Source organism: Poecilia reticulata, linkage group LG1, assembly GCF_000633615.1.
Source record: "Poecilia reticulata strain Guanapo linkage group LG1, Guppy_female_1.0+MT, whole genome shotgun sequence".
Classification (NCBI taxonomy): Eukaryota; Metazoa; Chordata; class Actinopteri; order Cyprinodontiformes; family Poeciliidae; genus Poecilia; species Poecilia reticulata.
In genome coordinates this window covers 13,847,239-13,862,318 of record NC_024331.1, presented here as the reverse complement: position 1 = coordinate 13,862,318, position 15,080 = coordinate 13,847,239, and the positions used below count along the sequence as shown (strand labels likewise).

The window sequence follows — 15,080 nt, the reverse complement described above, 5'->3', positions numbered from 1 at the left end:
TGCTGCACTTTTCAGATTTTTTTGTTTTGCCACATAAAATCTCCATGAGACATGCTGAAGTCTGGGTTGTAGCACGACTAAAACGCTCAAGAGATACGGATATCACCTAAACAGTTTCCAAAATGACTTACTGCCAAGAAACTTACACCATACAAGGATCTTTGCGACTTTTGACGAATAGCAGAACTCACCGTGTAGCTGCAGTGCTGCTCACAAAGATGGAGTCTATACGCACCAGCCACATAGCATGACGGTGTCTGATTATGTAATAGTCAGGTCCATGTGTGGCTCTGGATTGTTGGTGTGTTTGAGAAGTAAGAAGCAGCACAGAGGCGCTGCTCTAAAGCTGGCTCTGATGGAAAGGTAAGTGTGCATTAGGAAAGCACTTAGTGAGCAGCGTGAGTCAAGCATCTGAAATGAAGGCTGGAGCCCTGAACGAATGGAGCCAGCTCCAGTGAATCATGTTTTCTTGCTGGTTGTACACACACACACACACACACACACACACACACACACACATATACACACACACGCACGCACACGTACACACACACACACACACACACACACGCACACACACACACCCAGAGGGGAATGCTCGGAAGTGGCATGAAGCGCAAAACTAATGATCTCTCACACCTGCTTGTGTCATTTCAGTGGTATTTCCTATTAGATGTGGTAAAAATCTGAGTAAAACTCACTGCTCTGCCTTACTGCACAATATTCTCAGGAAACATCTAAACTTGACAAGGTTCAAGCCGTTTCTTTCAAATAATTTCACTTTTCTCCAAGCTGTCGAAGTAAAGACTGTCGAAGTAAAGTTAAATGTGTGCTCGTTTTTGTCTGTTTGGTGTATGTGAATCTAATTTATTTGTTTCATTTCCTTTGGAGAGACGCTTTAAATTGAGTGACCGCTTATTGAATGATTTCATGATAAATCCCTTCGTTTTATCGGACCACCCAGGTGACAGTGATGGTGGGCTGGGAGGTATTGATTGTCAAGCGTAAAGAATATTTTATTTCACATGAAAAGAGGACATTTGGTAACTGAGGAAGCTGCCCAGGAAACACTTCTGCCATTGTCTTTGGTTCAGGAGACAATGGCACACACACATCCAGGAATGCGTCCTGGATGTGTGTGTGTGTGTGTGTGTGTGCGTGTGTGTGTGTGGTGCCTTTCAATGAATTTACTCCAAACTGAGTCCACACCTCCTGAATCTGATCTCCTGTTTTCCTCCTGAAGCAGCTAGCTTGTTTAGCAATGGCCTTATGTGACTTAAGGAGTCAAGTTAGCATTGTTACCTGTAAATGTGTTAGCCACATTATATTTCTGTATAAAAATATGTTTCTATAAGTCTTATGTAAAATTTGAACCCTTTCATGCATTATGATCCTTTGTGTCAGGATTTTTTCCCCAAATTTTCTTTGATTTTCTTAAGGCTTAAAAAAAAGGTAGGAAAAAAATTTGTAAAAAAAAAATTATTTTATTTTTTTAGGTGATCAATTGTAATTTTCTCCAAATACAAAGTTTTTATTTGAAAAATACATCAGCAGTATTGTTCTTTAGGGGTTATCTGATGTCACAATATTTTTTTTCTACCATCTGCAGTAGGAGGGACCGGGTCGGTTGGCGTGCTTTTTTGTTTGTCGGCCATTTTGGATTTAACTAAAATAATTTTTTGCATTTGCAGCTGATGGCCAGTAGTTGATGGTGTATTTTTTTGATGCATTAGTGTCCACTTCAGTGATCTGTGTGCATTTATAACATAAAAATCCACAAGAAGCACAAGAACAGCTGGCCACTGTAGGGACCACTATGCATGAAAGGGCTAAATTCTATTTGCAGTCCATTACTAAAGTGTTTGCAATATATTACTGTACACTTATTTTGTAGAATATGTTACTTTCACTCAAAACTGAATAACATAAATGTTATTCAAAACTATTGAGATATGTGTGTAAATCATTGGGTTTATGCAAATGTTGTACTTGTATGTCACTTTTAATAAAACAAGATTAAGACAGTCTTAAAAAGGCCAAAGGAGACATTCTTTAGTTCAACAACCTTTAATTTGTTTCCCCCATTTTCAATCTTTCACAATTAAAATTGAGTGTTTTCTCTTGTAGCCATTTGCATATCAACGTGAATTATATCAATACATAATTACTTCTGAACAAGCTGTTTATTTTTTTTTTCCATTTTCAGGAAGCCTTTAGGCAAAAGACAAAGATTATACAGTAACACAGAATACAAATGGTAACTGCAGCAAAGGGTAGCAATGGGTAAATACACAGCACAACAAGAAGAGCTTAGAGCATAATGAAACAAGTGGCTGAAAAATACACACAATAATAGAATAGAAAAAAAACAATATTGATAAAATATTATTAAAAATAATAAAGACAGCAGTATACAAGAGATAGAGACAATTTTACATTTATACATAGCGGCCAGAGGCAGGCACCAGGAAGTAAAACAGTTTAAATACCGCATCATCTACTGCAGCTACTGTAGCTAAAACAAATCAGTGCAGAGTTGAAAGGGATCTAAGACATTGGCCGACATGGGGACGAGGAACAACACAATAAAGAGGCACCTTATCCAAAAGAGAGCAGCTTTGCTGGTTGTGACTGGAGAGATGGTTTGTTTAATGGATTCAATGGATTTTGCTGGATGAACTGCTAACAAGGCTTGTGCTTGTCAGGTTCTGCTAAAGGCCATGTGTTGCCTTAATTGATATGAAAAAAAAACTGGTCAAGGAGCGCAGGTGGTTTGAGCATGGATCCCACTCTGAACCTGTGTTCGACATGTCCACTCGTTCACTCATATAAAGACCAAAGTACTGGTGAACTAACTAACCAGTGATAAAAGTTGTGTAGCGTCATTAAATGCATCAAACCTCAAAACTCCCACTTTGGTCAAAATCAGGTGGATGTTAGGAACATGTGCTTTGATGCATAGACTGAGATAATCTACAAATAGAAGTTGGTCAATTTAATCAGCCTACACAAAATATTTTTATGTTTTTTATTTCTTAGAAAATAGAAATGGCTTGTCAGACATCAAGAAAACCATTAATTGGCATCAGCAGTTAAAATCCAACTGAGCTATTAAATGGGATTTGCAGGTACTTTTGTTTCCAATTTGAAAACTCATCGATACCCTGCAGAAGCATCCCTAAATATGAGACGACGGACAGCATAAGGCTGAAAACATAATTAACATCATGTACATTTACAATACAAACATAAATGTCACACAAAACTGCTTTTTTACTTTTCTTTACTGTATCCACTTAAGCAGCATTAAGAATGTAACTTCAATATATATATAAAAAACTGTAAAGACCCATGGAAAGCTATTAAATATCTCATACAAACAACAGTTTTTAAAATTGTAGTGTGTGCAAATAAACATATGAGCACATGGTCGAAATTAGGCTCATTATTTATGTTCTTATATGTATTTACAATTTATTTTTGACATCTTTATCATCTGTTTTAACTCAAAACTTTCAGAAATGCTCCAGGTCATTCTAATAGGGAATTGCTGGAATTAGACATTTTCAGTCTTTGAATAGCAATTATTAGTTCAGGAAACTAGTATTAACAAATGCTAAATCAAATATCAACAGCTAACAGTGGGATGCTAACACCATCCTCAGATTACCATGCTAATACTAACATTACAATGCTAACTCTACAATGTATAAATGGAAGCACACAAGTGCCAACACTAGTACTAGCATTAGCATGCCAAAGCTAACATTAGAATGCTAACGCAAAAAGAAAGTGGTTAGCATACTAATGCTAACATTACCATGCAAGGTCAATTCTGTCCCTACATTTACAGTCTATTTTAACTGACCTTATCAGTGTATCACATGACACAAACCTCTAGTGAACCACATAATATCATGAAGCATTATAGTGTGAGTTTCCAACCCACAGCAGAAATGGCTGTTTTGTTTAAGGTGAACGAGTGGACAATCTGAACACAGTCTGAGAACTGATGTACCTGTCTTCTTTTTTTACGAGTAGTAGCTCACAGTTTTAGTAAAAGAACGATTTTTGAGGCATTTATTAGAATAAAAAAGAACAACAGGACTGTACAAGAAGTTTCAAAACAACACACATAACTTGTAAGTCTTTTACCACATCCCGTTTCTTTACTAATTTTTTTTTGTTTTTGCCACATTTTTTTTCTTAAAATATATATTTGATATCTGCAAATTTATTTCACAGTAATATACAATCTAAGTGCCTTTGGGAGTGAAGGGGACTTGTGTGCTGATGGTTGTTTGAATCCAGTTCAATTGACCAGGCTAATGGTGATAAAAAAGTAGATAAATGGAGGGGGGGAACGGACAAAAAAGGGAGACAATAAAGGAAATATGCATATCTTTGGTAAAAGGAATGCTCCCATAATGCCACAATACAGACTGACCAGCCAATAAGGCAATTAATAAAAATGAATAATTGAATTTTCCTCAAGGGAAACTCCAACTCTGGAGTTTCATCCATCCCTCCTTAGTCTGCTATTTTAATTTTGAGGGATCACAGGGAGGTAGGAGAGAGAGTAAAGGAAGGAGTTACAAGTGACACAGTGAATCTGATGGTGAAATATGAAAGAAAACTTCACTATCTGGTTGTGAGAAATTCTCCTTCGCAGTTAGAAACGCACCACGCTCTGGGGAAAGGATGTCCATCTTCCTCCAAAGCACGGATCTGGGATTTCACATATCCTGATACTGACGTTTTCACGCAGTGCTAAATACACCTCACATAGATCACTGCCTGTCCTGCAAAGTGCCAGTGTGAGTTGTAGCTGTCTAGTTTCATCGAATGACAGTTGACAGGAAAATACACAAGCTGCTTATGTTCGTTCTTAATCTCGCCTCTTATTCCGTCCACTTCTTCCACTGACATATCCCTTCTTCCCTCCTTCCTTTTTAGCCTCTGCTCTGTCATTCACCTCAGCCCTGACGTCTTCCACATACTCAGTCTCTTTGCCCTCTCCGTTGGCCTGGCCATTGGAAGAGTTGCTGGGCAGGGCTAAGTAGGGATGCTGGGGCAGAGTGGGAGAAGGGGACATAGAGTTGGAGACCAGTCCCTCCACCTGAGCTCCAGCTGCCCCGTTGGACAGAGCTCTGTACTTGAGGCGGAGCTTGTGGGGCAGGGCAGTGACGTGGACCTCGGTGTGGTATTCACTGTGCAAACCGCAGGCTCCCTCTGCCTTCTGGTGGTAGCTGCTGATGTCTGAGGATGACGATGAGGGGGATTCGTCATCGGTGGAGCCCTCTTTATCAGAGCTACGAGGGTCTCCGTCGCTTGAGGAGGTGTCTTTAGCAGAGGAGTTCTCCTGATAGAAGCCATTGGGTCGGGGCCCTCCTTCGTAGGTGAGAACAGGGGGCTCTTCATCCAGTGTGCCGAGGTAGCCATTGTGCTGTATGAAGGACTTGCTCTCCTCACTGCTGATGAGCTCAGGGGCGAAGGAGTTCTGGGGACTCTCGGTGTGCTGAAGACGGTTCTCCTGAGCTTGGTAGCTGTAGCGGTGGTGGTCGTCACCTGGCAGGTGGATTCTGTGACTGAACCTTTGCTGGAGCTCCTCGGAGGACTCCTCATGATCGTTGGTGTATTCATACTGAGGTGAGTCCATGGTCTTTGTCCTCTCAAGCTTCTCTGCAACCTCAGAGATGGTGACTGAGCAGTCAGAGAACTCTGAGGGCAAACTGTGCAGGATGTGCTGCACAGGAGGTCTGTTCTGCTGGGACTGCTGGTCCTCCAGCTTCTGGTTCTCCATGGGGTAACAGCCACTGCTGGAACGGTACAAGATGACGCTCCTCTGCGTAGAGGTGGCCTGAGGAGCAGGACCAGTGGTTTCCATGTGGCACTGCTGGTGCTCCTGCTGATGATACTGGTAGTCTCTGGCAGTTTCAGCTAATGTGGTGTTTTGCTGGTGAGAGGAAACCAGAGTGGTGTTGCCACAGTAAGCTCCGTTTGGTATCCCATTGGCAACTCCATTGGGAATCCTATTGCTTTCAAGTCCACCCATCTCCATTCCCAAGGGCTCCTTCTTGATGTTGTAGTCAATGGGTTCGGGGCTATCTCTGGAAGAACCATCAGACATATCAGACACAGAGCCCAGAGGGGAGTACTTGTGGAGCATGGTGTGGCGTTCACTTCGGCTGGATTGTTCAGCTTCAGATGAGTCAGAATTCAGCATCACTTGGGACGCGCTGGAGTAGCCGCTGCTCGAGTGGTAGGCGTTGCTGTTAGGGGTGCCATTGGTGCTACTCCCATTGCTACCTGGGTTTCCGTCTGCAGCACTGTTGGAGATCTGCTGACTTTTCTCCATGTAGGAAGATGCACTAATGAGACCGAAGCGCAGTTTGAGCTGAAGGAGTTCTGTCTTCAGACGGACGTTCTCTTCGTTCAGCGCCATGACGCGATTCTCCAGCACCATATCATTGATGCGACGCTTCTCCCTCGAACGCTTGGCCGCCTCGTTGTTCTTCCTCCGTTTTTCCCAATATGAGGCGTCTTTCTTCTCATCAGAAATGAACTCTCGCTTGCGACGTGAGGTCACGGTTGATTTAGAGCCTTTGGGTTGGCGGCTGATCCGTGCTGGACCGTCAGGACCAGGGGAAGGGAGGCTCCCATCGTAGGGAGAAAATGCTTCAACTTCCATGGTGTTTTTGTTAGTGTTGGATGGGATGTTTAAATTGAGACTTTCCATTTTTTTCCCCAACTGGGGGTCACAGTATGACCCTATTGAAGGGCAAAGGGGGGTGAAAAAAGATGGAAAAGTTATACAAGCCTTTTACTTTATAATGTTTGGCCTATGTCGCTGGATCAGTAAAAACTTCTGGATGAGGTATTTGTGCTTGATGAAAGGACTGCCTCATTGATTTGCTCTTACTTATCTTCCAAGGTCAAATTTTTCAAGTGTCTAAATTAGCCAAAAAGATTAAAAAGAGGTGGAACTCGACAAAAACTTCAGACATTGAAGTAGTGTTCTGAAAAATGAGCGTCGAAAAACAGGAACCAAAGTTGGTGCTTGATTTTAGAGATATTTACGCTGATTCTTCAAATAGTTCAGCGCACTCCAAAGTCTTGCAGGTGACTTTGAGTTTATCTGCCTCTCTGTCAGTCTTCAGGAGCTTTTCAGGCCACCGCTCTGGTTCTCGCTGCGTCTTATGCAGGATGTAGGTCAGTACGTCTTCTCCAGGGCTCTTTCAGAACTCTGCCTTAGCGATGTCGACCTCTAAGTGGGTTACTGAGGCAGCAGGAAAGAGAAGAAGGGAAGGAACAGAAGAGAGAAAAAGTTAGATGAGGTGCAGAAACAGTCTGACATGACATTTATTTGAAAAAAACATTACGATTATACGTTTTAACAATCGCAGAAAGCTGCTTGCTGTGCTTCATTGGGTACAGAAAATAGCTTGTTTTTTTGTTAATGCCTTAAGAGATAAAGAAAAAGCTGTGGTTACACATGTGCAGACGGTGCTGCATATGCAGAAGTCTGTTACATGACGAGGAATGAAATTGGCTGACCTAGTGCAAGCTCTGCAGAGGCAAACTATTAAAGAGCTGAGGGAGGAGTGACTGGATTTGTGTAGTGCTGATGGTTTACTATGGTGCAAGAAGAAAGAAACTGTTGATGCTGTAATTTCTGCTTTTTGGCTCGTGGGAGGTTCTAGCACAACAACAACATCGCAGTTTCTCTGATAGCCATCGCAGTTTCTAAAATTATACAACACTGCAAACTGAGCTTCCTCGTGTCATCTCAACTTTGCAGCTAAACAGGAAGTCTTTCCCACCCATCGTGCGTTGCACCATAAAATTAAAAACAATGCACCACAAACGGATGTTGACGGGCCGCTCCGTGTTATGTAACAGCCAGATCTGCTCTGGTTCCTCTAGTTTTCTCGCTGCACAATGTTGCGCAGTTCGTATGCAGAAATTAATTACACATCGCAGCACTGAGCCCTGCAGTGCCTCACAAGCATGAAAACATCCTTTTATGACACACAGAGTGAACGTAATCTAGGTCACTGTGCCTCCGATCATGAGTTTGGCTTTGCTTTTTATTGACCGCACTGGAATTAAAATGGAGCTTAAATTAGACATTTTCAAATACGATCACTTGTGTGAAAATAGTCTTTTAAAACATGTTTTTTGAGAATGAGATTTTAATTTTTAGTGAAGCTTAAGTTCAGCTTGATAGACACAAACAGGAAGAGAAACATCAGAGTGTAACAAGTGACCTCTTTAAAGTTACTCAAAGAATCAAAGACTAAAAATAAAAGCAGTGCTGTCATTGTTTTGTTTCCACAAGAGCTTCGGATAATTGCAGCGATTCGCCAAACGACCGTCCAGAGGTTGGAATTATCCAACCTTTCCACAAAGCAGCCCAATCAAAAGCTAAAAATGTCACTTTACTTTTTAATGTAGCATTTGTTTAACAGCAAAAACACCAATTCGTGTATTTTTTTTAACACATTCATTCAGAAATGGGTAAGAATTAAGTGAGCTCTTGTGCAAATGTAAGGTTTAGATACAGAAAGTTCTTTGCAGAGCTGAACAAATAACCACTCCTGTTAGCCAAATAGTGAGGATGTAAGGGTCAAAATCGCAGTCCTCCGCTAGGTCTGCATGAACATCAGGGAAACATGTTGCTGTGATCATATTGATGAAAGTGGCAATAACTGCAGCCATTACGACGGCCCACGTTTCTCATATTGTCTTATTTCTTTTCTTTCATTAAAATGTCCTCAGTTATTACATGAAGTGAGGTCGCTGAGGCCAGTGGAAGTCTGTCCCAAAGGCCAAATATATTATTAGCACACAGTAAAATTATGCATTGCACTTGAAATATAATATCCTACCAAATACTGAATCCAAGAAGTACTTTCTGTTCACAACGTTGATCATGTTTTATTGCTATGAAGGTTGCAATTTGATCTGCTGCGCAGCCTTTCAGCAAAACCTAGTTAGTGGAAGAAAACTGACCTAAATGTGCTGTTCCCCTTTAATTAGAGCTGCAGATCTAGTGCCACAGACGTGCTTTAGAGTAATACATGTTATCCAATCTTTCTTGGCTTCCTCCAGAGTCAGTGACCCTGTTACATAACCCCTCCATTTATTAAAAAATAAACAATATTATGACCACAGACAACCTAAAAACTGCTCTGGATACAAAGCTGTTTATTTGCCTTCTTGAATCTCGTGTCTTGTCTAACTTTGGCATTCAGCACAAAGAGACCTGAACTTAATCACGCAAAACGATGTGGAAAAATGTAGGCTGAAAGCCTCCGCCCTCCCCGATCTTGGATAATTTTCATTAAGAGCGAGGAGAGAGGCAGCGCGAAAACAAAGGCGGGCGGGAAGAAAGCACGCACGCACACGTCTCTGCGCTGTCCCACTGACCTAGAAACGGCGCAAAGCAGTAAACACTCCTCCTGTCTTTGACGGTGCGCCACTAAATAGGTCAGTGGGACTGCAAGGGAGGGGAGAAGCAGGAGCGTATTAGAGCGTACGCTAAAAATAGTGAAAGAGGTACGGGAGGGGGTGGGGGGGACAAAGAGGGAGAGAGAGGGGGGAGATCTGGTGACAGAAGGAATTCAGTTAGTGGACATGAGAGGAATTTTACAGACGCTGCTGCAGCACGATGAAACAAGGTGCACTCAAACACGTCATCTGCATCGACATAAGGGGGGATTTTTTTTTTCTTTCTTTCTTTCTTCCTTTCTTTCTCTTTCTTTATGCAACATTACCTCCTGAACACCGGAGAGAGCACGTTATACCTTTTCCCGAACACATTACAGCAGAAACCTATGGCAGATGGGGAAATTATAACCAGAGATAGCGCAACGGCATTGACGTCATGGCACACACCCATCTCTGCAGCCAAATTCACTCCCATGCTCCCTCGCAGGCCCGCTCAGGGAGGGGCTGTCGTCGTTGCTCATCGCCTACGTGCTCTGAATTTTCTCCTGGTGAGGACCAAAGCTTGTGTAACACATTCGTATTACAAAGCAGCAGACGCCACAGGTTTACAAGCTGACCTCAGATACCTCTGCGTAGCCCCGTAGACTCAAGAGATAAGAGCTGAGGCACGGCGCATTGTGTAATTTGCTCTTTGTGCGCCTAGGAAGACTGATTCACTGTAAGATGTTTTCTGTGCGTTTTCCCGGAGGAAAAACAAACCCCTCCCCCCCCCCCGGGGGTAGTTCACAGCCACTTGCCACTCGGCGGAGGAATGCTTCACCTCTGACCCTCTCCGAGGCAAGCGTGATTAAATACGCAAAAACGTCCTCTTCCCCCCTCCTCCATGCTTAAAAAGATCCAACACCACACACGTGGAAGAGGCCCCAGATAGGAACCTCCATTTTTTTTTTTTTTTTTGTTTGCACCAAGGCTTTTGTGTCAAACAAACCAGGAGGCGAGAATTCCCTGACAGAAACTAACCTCCATATGACAATGTGCCGACGAACAACGACTGGAAACAATTACTGCGGAGGAAAGGGTGCAGGTTTTTAAGGCATTTTCTTAATCAGCACAATTAGATTTCACATTAAGATATGGAAGCTGGGACAAATCAGGAATTACATCTCTAATCTTGTGCCTTTCAGAGCCTGAGCCAAATAATAACAATAAAAAAAAAGTAGTCCAACACATGCCCTGTAAACCTCGTGTCTCTCCTCCTCACCCAGATTCAGGTCTGACCTACATTTGGAGAGTTGGCTGGGACGGAGTGAGCAACGCACCCACACTGTGAAACCAGACCAACTGGCAGCAGCCGGATTCACCAGCGCTGCGCCTGCCCTCGCCAGACAGGGGTTTCCGATGCATTGCATCACAAGGCTGGACGCCCTTCTGCTAACTTTACAACAATCCCACAAAGAGATGTGGTGCAAAACAGAAAGAGATGAAGGAAGAGCTGCATCTGGCTCACCCTATACGTTTTCTGGTGGAAGAAAAGAGGTAATCGGGTTAAAAATAGTAGCAGCAGCAGCAGACACTGAGCAGCTGTGTTACATCACCGCTGAAAGCATTTTCTAAAAACACAGCTCCCACTGTGGAGATTTACCCTTACTTCTGCTTTGGAAATTTAAAAACAAAATATGTAGAGAGTGCTTAAGGAATCAGCAGGAATCCTAGAAATTTCCCACTAAACCACCAAAACTTTCAGGAAGTGTTATAAACATTCTGGGTATCTGAGCATGAAACGTTTGCCTACTTTATAATGTGCATGTTCAACAAGTCTCATAACAGCTCAGCTGCAACAGTTTGATGAAGGGATGATTTACTCTGCTTTTCTAGGTCAACAAACGCAGCTGACCTCCGTTTCAAAATCCTCATTCGACACTTGAAACATGTGGGTGAAATATGGAGCTTTCCACATTAAATACAGATTATTTAAATTAATTTGCTCAACACTATTACCGAAGTTAACATGCTTTATTTGTAATCTAATCCTGACTTCTTTTTTTTAACAGTGTCGATATAATTTGCTCTTGAAGTAAAGAAACGGCTTTAAAATTGCCCTTTTTATTTATAATTTTTAAAATTAGGACATCAATCTGATTTTTTTTTTTTAGATATTACCATTTCTCTCTTTCAAACATTTACTGAAAATCAAACATTGTCCAAACTCAGTTTCATTTCTTTTACACCATTCCAGACTCCTGAATAAAACAATCAAATGTAAAACTTTTCAACAGTTTCTGATACTGCGCTGCTGGTTATGTCATATCCTCTGAGTTTACTTAAAGGAAACTGTGGTCTTTAGAAACGACCTAAAACAGGAACCAAAACAGCACAACCAATTGATCCACAAATCTGAACAAAAACACATTTCTAGTAAAAGAGACATGAAGACGCTGCTGGTAAATCAATTTTCTTTGATTCAAAAGCACAAAAATGTTATTGTCACTTTGTTCAGCATGAAATCTTTCTAATAAGGAATTGGAAAGTACTAGATTGATTTAAGTTTGGGTTTTTTCCGAGCTGAAGCAAGCTAGAGTAAGACAGAACATCCCCTGTGCCTACATGTTCATGTTCTTGCACACTGCCAGTCAGCTGCCTAAAAGAAGGCTGCAACACATTTTCTTTCTATTATTTATTATTTAAAAAAACAGTCATAAAGAAGAAACTGAAGCAGCGCAACCATCTTAGCCTTACCATTGGAATGCTGTATTGAAACTAATGAGCTACAAATGGCATGTTCATTACTACCAGAGCAGATAGCCTGACTAATTAACCATCTAATATCAGATGGTTAGACTGGTCTCCCTTTGAAAAAGGCTTAATATTCAGAGTAACAAATACTTTATGTCAAGTATTCAAACATGTCATCATTTAACCTTTTTTAAAACATGCTAACAAAAGGTCAGGTTTATATATGGTTATTTGTTCCTAAACCATTACATTACTATGTTTTACACCTAATTACTAAGCTATAAAACTGTTGCTAAATTTAGAGATAGTTAACTATTTTATTGCTTAATTTCATGTATCTGAACCAAAATGACACGTTAAATAAAACATTATCACTTTAAACAAATATGCTTCATTATTTCAGCTATGATTACATATTCGATGGGTTTTTCATTTCAAATTGAAATCATTATATATATTTTCTTACTGTAATTTTTTATGTAAAGCTGCATTTTTGCTTAAGGTTATCAATATCTACCTAATGTCTATTGTACACCAATTCATAACCCTATTAAAACGGGTAAATATTTATCTATCGTAAAGAAAGATTAATATTTACATTAAATCTGCCTTTTAGCTGAAGATGCTACAAAATGAACGCATTTTAAAAACTGCACCTCAACCAGCTACGATGTATCCGTTTGCATGCATTAAACACATACATGGATAAATTAATAACTCAATAGTTGTTTGATAGGCGGAAAAAAAAAAACGAAAGAAAAGCAGCATGCCACGTGTAGCACTTATTATAGTAAGTGAATTAAGCGGACAACAGAGCCCAGCAGCAGCTGTCCCCGTTCACTGCAACGCACCACCATGAGGGCTTTTACCTAGCCTTGACATTGACCACATATATGCACTCCTGCCTGGAGCCAAATAAAACAACAGAGACTTCAACAAACGTGTCCAGCTTGGTTCCTCTATGAGTCGTGTGTTACGTGACCCAAGAAGGAAGCCGCAAACGCCTGAAAGTCACGCACAAGACGCGGGATCAAACCGGCGGAGCAGCGAGTCGCCATGTGAACAATACCCGGCCACGAGCATCCCGTTCCTCCCGTCGGTGAAACGGCTTTATGTGAGGCGGAAAAATGGTTTAAAACACGCACACGGGTAAAGACAGGGGTCCACGAAGCAGTCCAGCGCTCAGTCAAAACATACCTTTCAGCGTCCCGGAGGAGGAGCAGCAGCAGGAAAAAAAGCTTCAGGCTTTCCCCGACACAAAAGCTGTCTCGCTCCCGCTTCCTCCTTCCCGTATTGTCCCTTCAGAGGAGGAAACCTCCAGGAGAGGAGAGAGAGAGAGAGAGAAAAAAAAAAAAGGAGCGAGGAGTCGTGAAATAAAACTAAGTTTGTGCGAGTGCCGCCGCTCGGTTCGGTGTCGGATGAGTCACTGGCTCGGCTGGATGCTGTTCCTGTCCTTTTTGGCTCGGGCTATCTGTGCGTCGGCTGTGCGCTGCCGGACACTTTGCTCCAGTTTCTCCGGCTCCCCTGCTACAGATATGTGTTAGTAGGTCAGCGGTTGCATAACAGCTCTTAGGCTGCCGAGTCACGTTTTTTTCGGTCCCCGTCTCTCTCTCTCTGCAGGAGCTCTACTGGCCCCTTTCTTTTTGTTCCCCTCTGCGCCCCATCTCATTTCGGCTCCTCCACTTGCGGGAGTGGTTCATTTTTATAAAAAAGAAAAAAGAAAAAGGGTGTGAATGCGTAACAACACCTGGGTTGTTGTGCTGTAGTTTTTAAGCTATGTTCATTACAGGATTTTTCCTCGAATGAAGACAAAATTAGTTCTTATGAAACCTGTGAGGAACTTTTTTTACTAATCCTTTAGCAACCCAAGATGTTTGTAAACATCTACCCCATAAGTTATTTGTAGACCTATAGATAGTTAAAATATATAGTCTGTTATTCATTTGTTTATGTGGTGTGAACAGTCTTCCTCTTCCTGCTGGAACTGGTTTTGCTTAGTACAATAAACCCGAATTAATGAGCTTTTGGGAACTACTGCAAAATACTGAAAACTGTGGTGGAAATTTAACAATATTTAAAATTAAACTTTAGGATTTAAATACGAAATATTTTTTTTTCATAGCTCTAGACTAGTCTGTCATGACTATTTTTATAAATACCAGTGGAGTTCTGATAAGAGAACCTAATTGTTTTAAATAAAACTGTATAGAAAATACTCAACGTTTTTGTTTCTCATAGCCTGATATTTAAAAAACTGATTTAACTTGACCTTTTAAAGTTAGCTTAGATTGTCAAAATTACATCTACTAGCTCATTGCGAGAATAAGAAGCCAGTTTAAAGTTTGTTTAATATTATTTCTTCATAAAATTTAATTTACATAAGATACAATTAGTATAATTCTAAACAATGTGGGAAAGTCAAGATAGGGCTTCTATGGCTTCTGATCAGGCCAAAACATTTGAGATTTGAGAAGATGCTGGAGATTTTCCACAGCAAAACAGGAACATCAACCTGGATCCTAAAGTTTGGCAGAAACAAATCTTCCAACTAGACAGCAGCACATAGCATAACACCAAATTACCTATAAAGGTGCTTCAGGACATCAGTCCCACAGAAGATTTGTGGTCAGAGTTGAAAAGGTGTGTGTGTGTGTGTGTGTGTGTGTGTGTGTGTGTGTGTGTGTGTGTGTGTGCGTGTGTGTACGTGTGTGTGAGCAGGTTGGCCTACAAATACAAGGTCTGTCAGGAGGAATGTCCCAGAATCACAGCAAGCCGTTGTGTTACCTTAGAGTCATACAGTCTCTAAGGTAATTTCATCAAATACTAAGATCAAATACTTAATTCTGAATATAAAAAGAAAGTTTTGGACTTCTTAAGAAAATCTCTCTGCTCTT

At 41.3% G+C, this 15,080-nt stretch overlaps 1 protein-coding gene across 1 annotated transcript; it reads right to left on the bottom strand.

Moving 5' to 3' along the window:
* Positions 1-2,051: 2,051 nt before the first annotated feature.
* On the bottom strand, positions 2,052-13,822 carry nfil3-5 (nuclear factor, interleukin 3 regulated, member 5). Its single transcript, XM_008408822.2, has 2 exons — positions 13,384-13,822; positions 2,052-7,279 (listed from the first exon to the last, which is right to left on the bottom strand). The coding sequence occupies exon 2, from the start codon at positions 6,737-6,739 to the stop codon at positions 4,889-4,891; it is 1,851 nt and encodes a 616-aa protein (XP_008407044.1). The 5' UTR covers positions 6,740-7,279; positions 13,384-13,822; the 3' UTR covers positions 2,052-4,888.
* Positions 13,823-15,080: the final 1,258 nt, after the last annotated feature.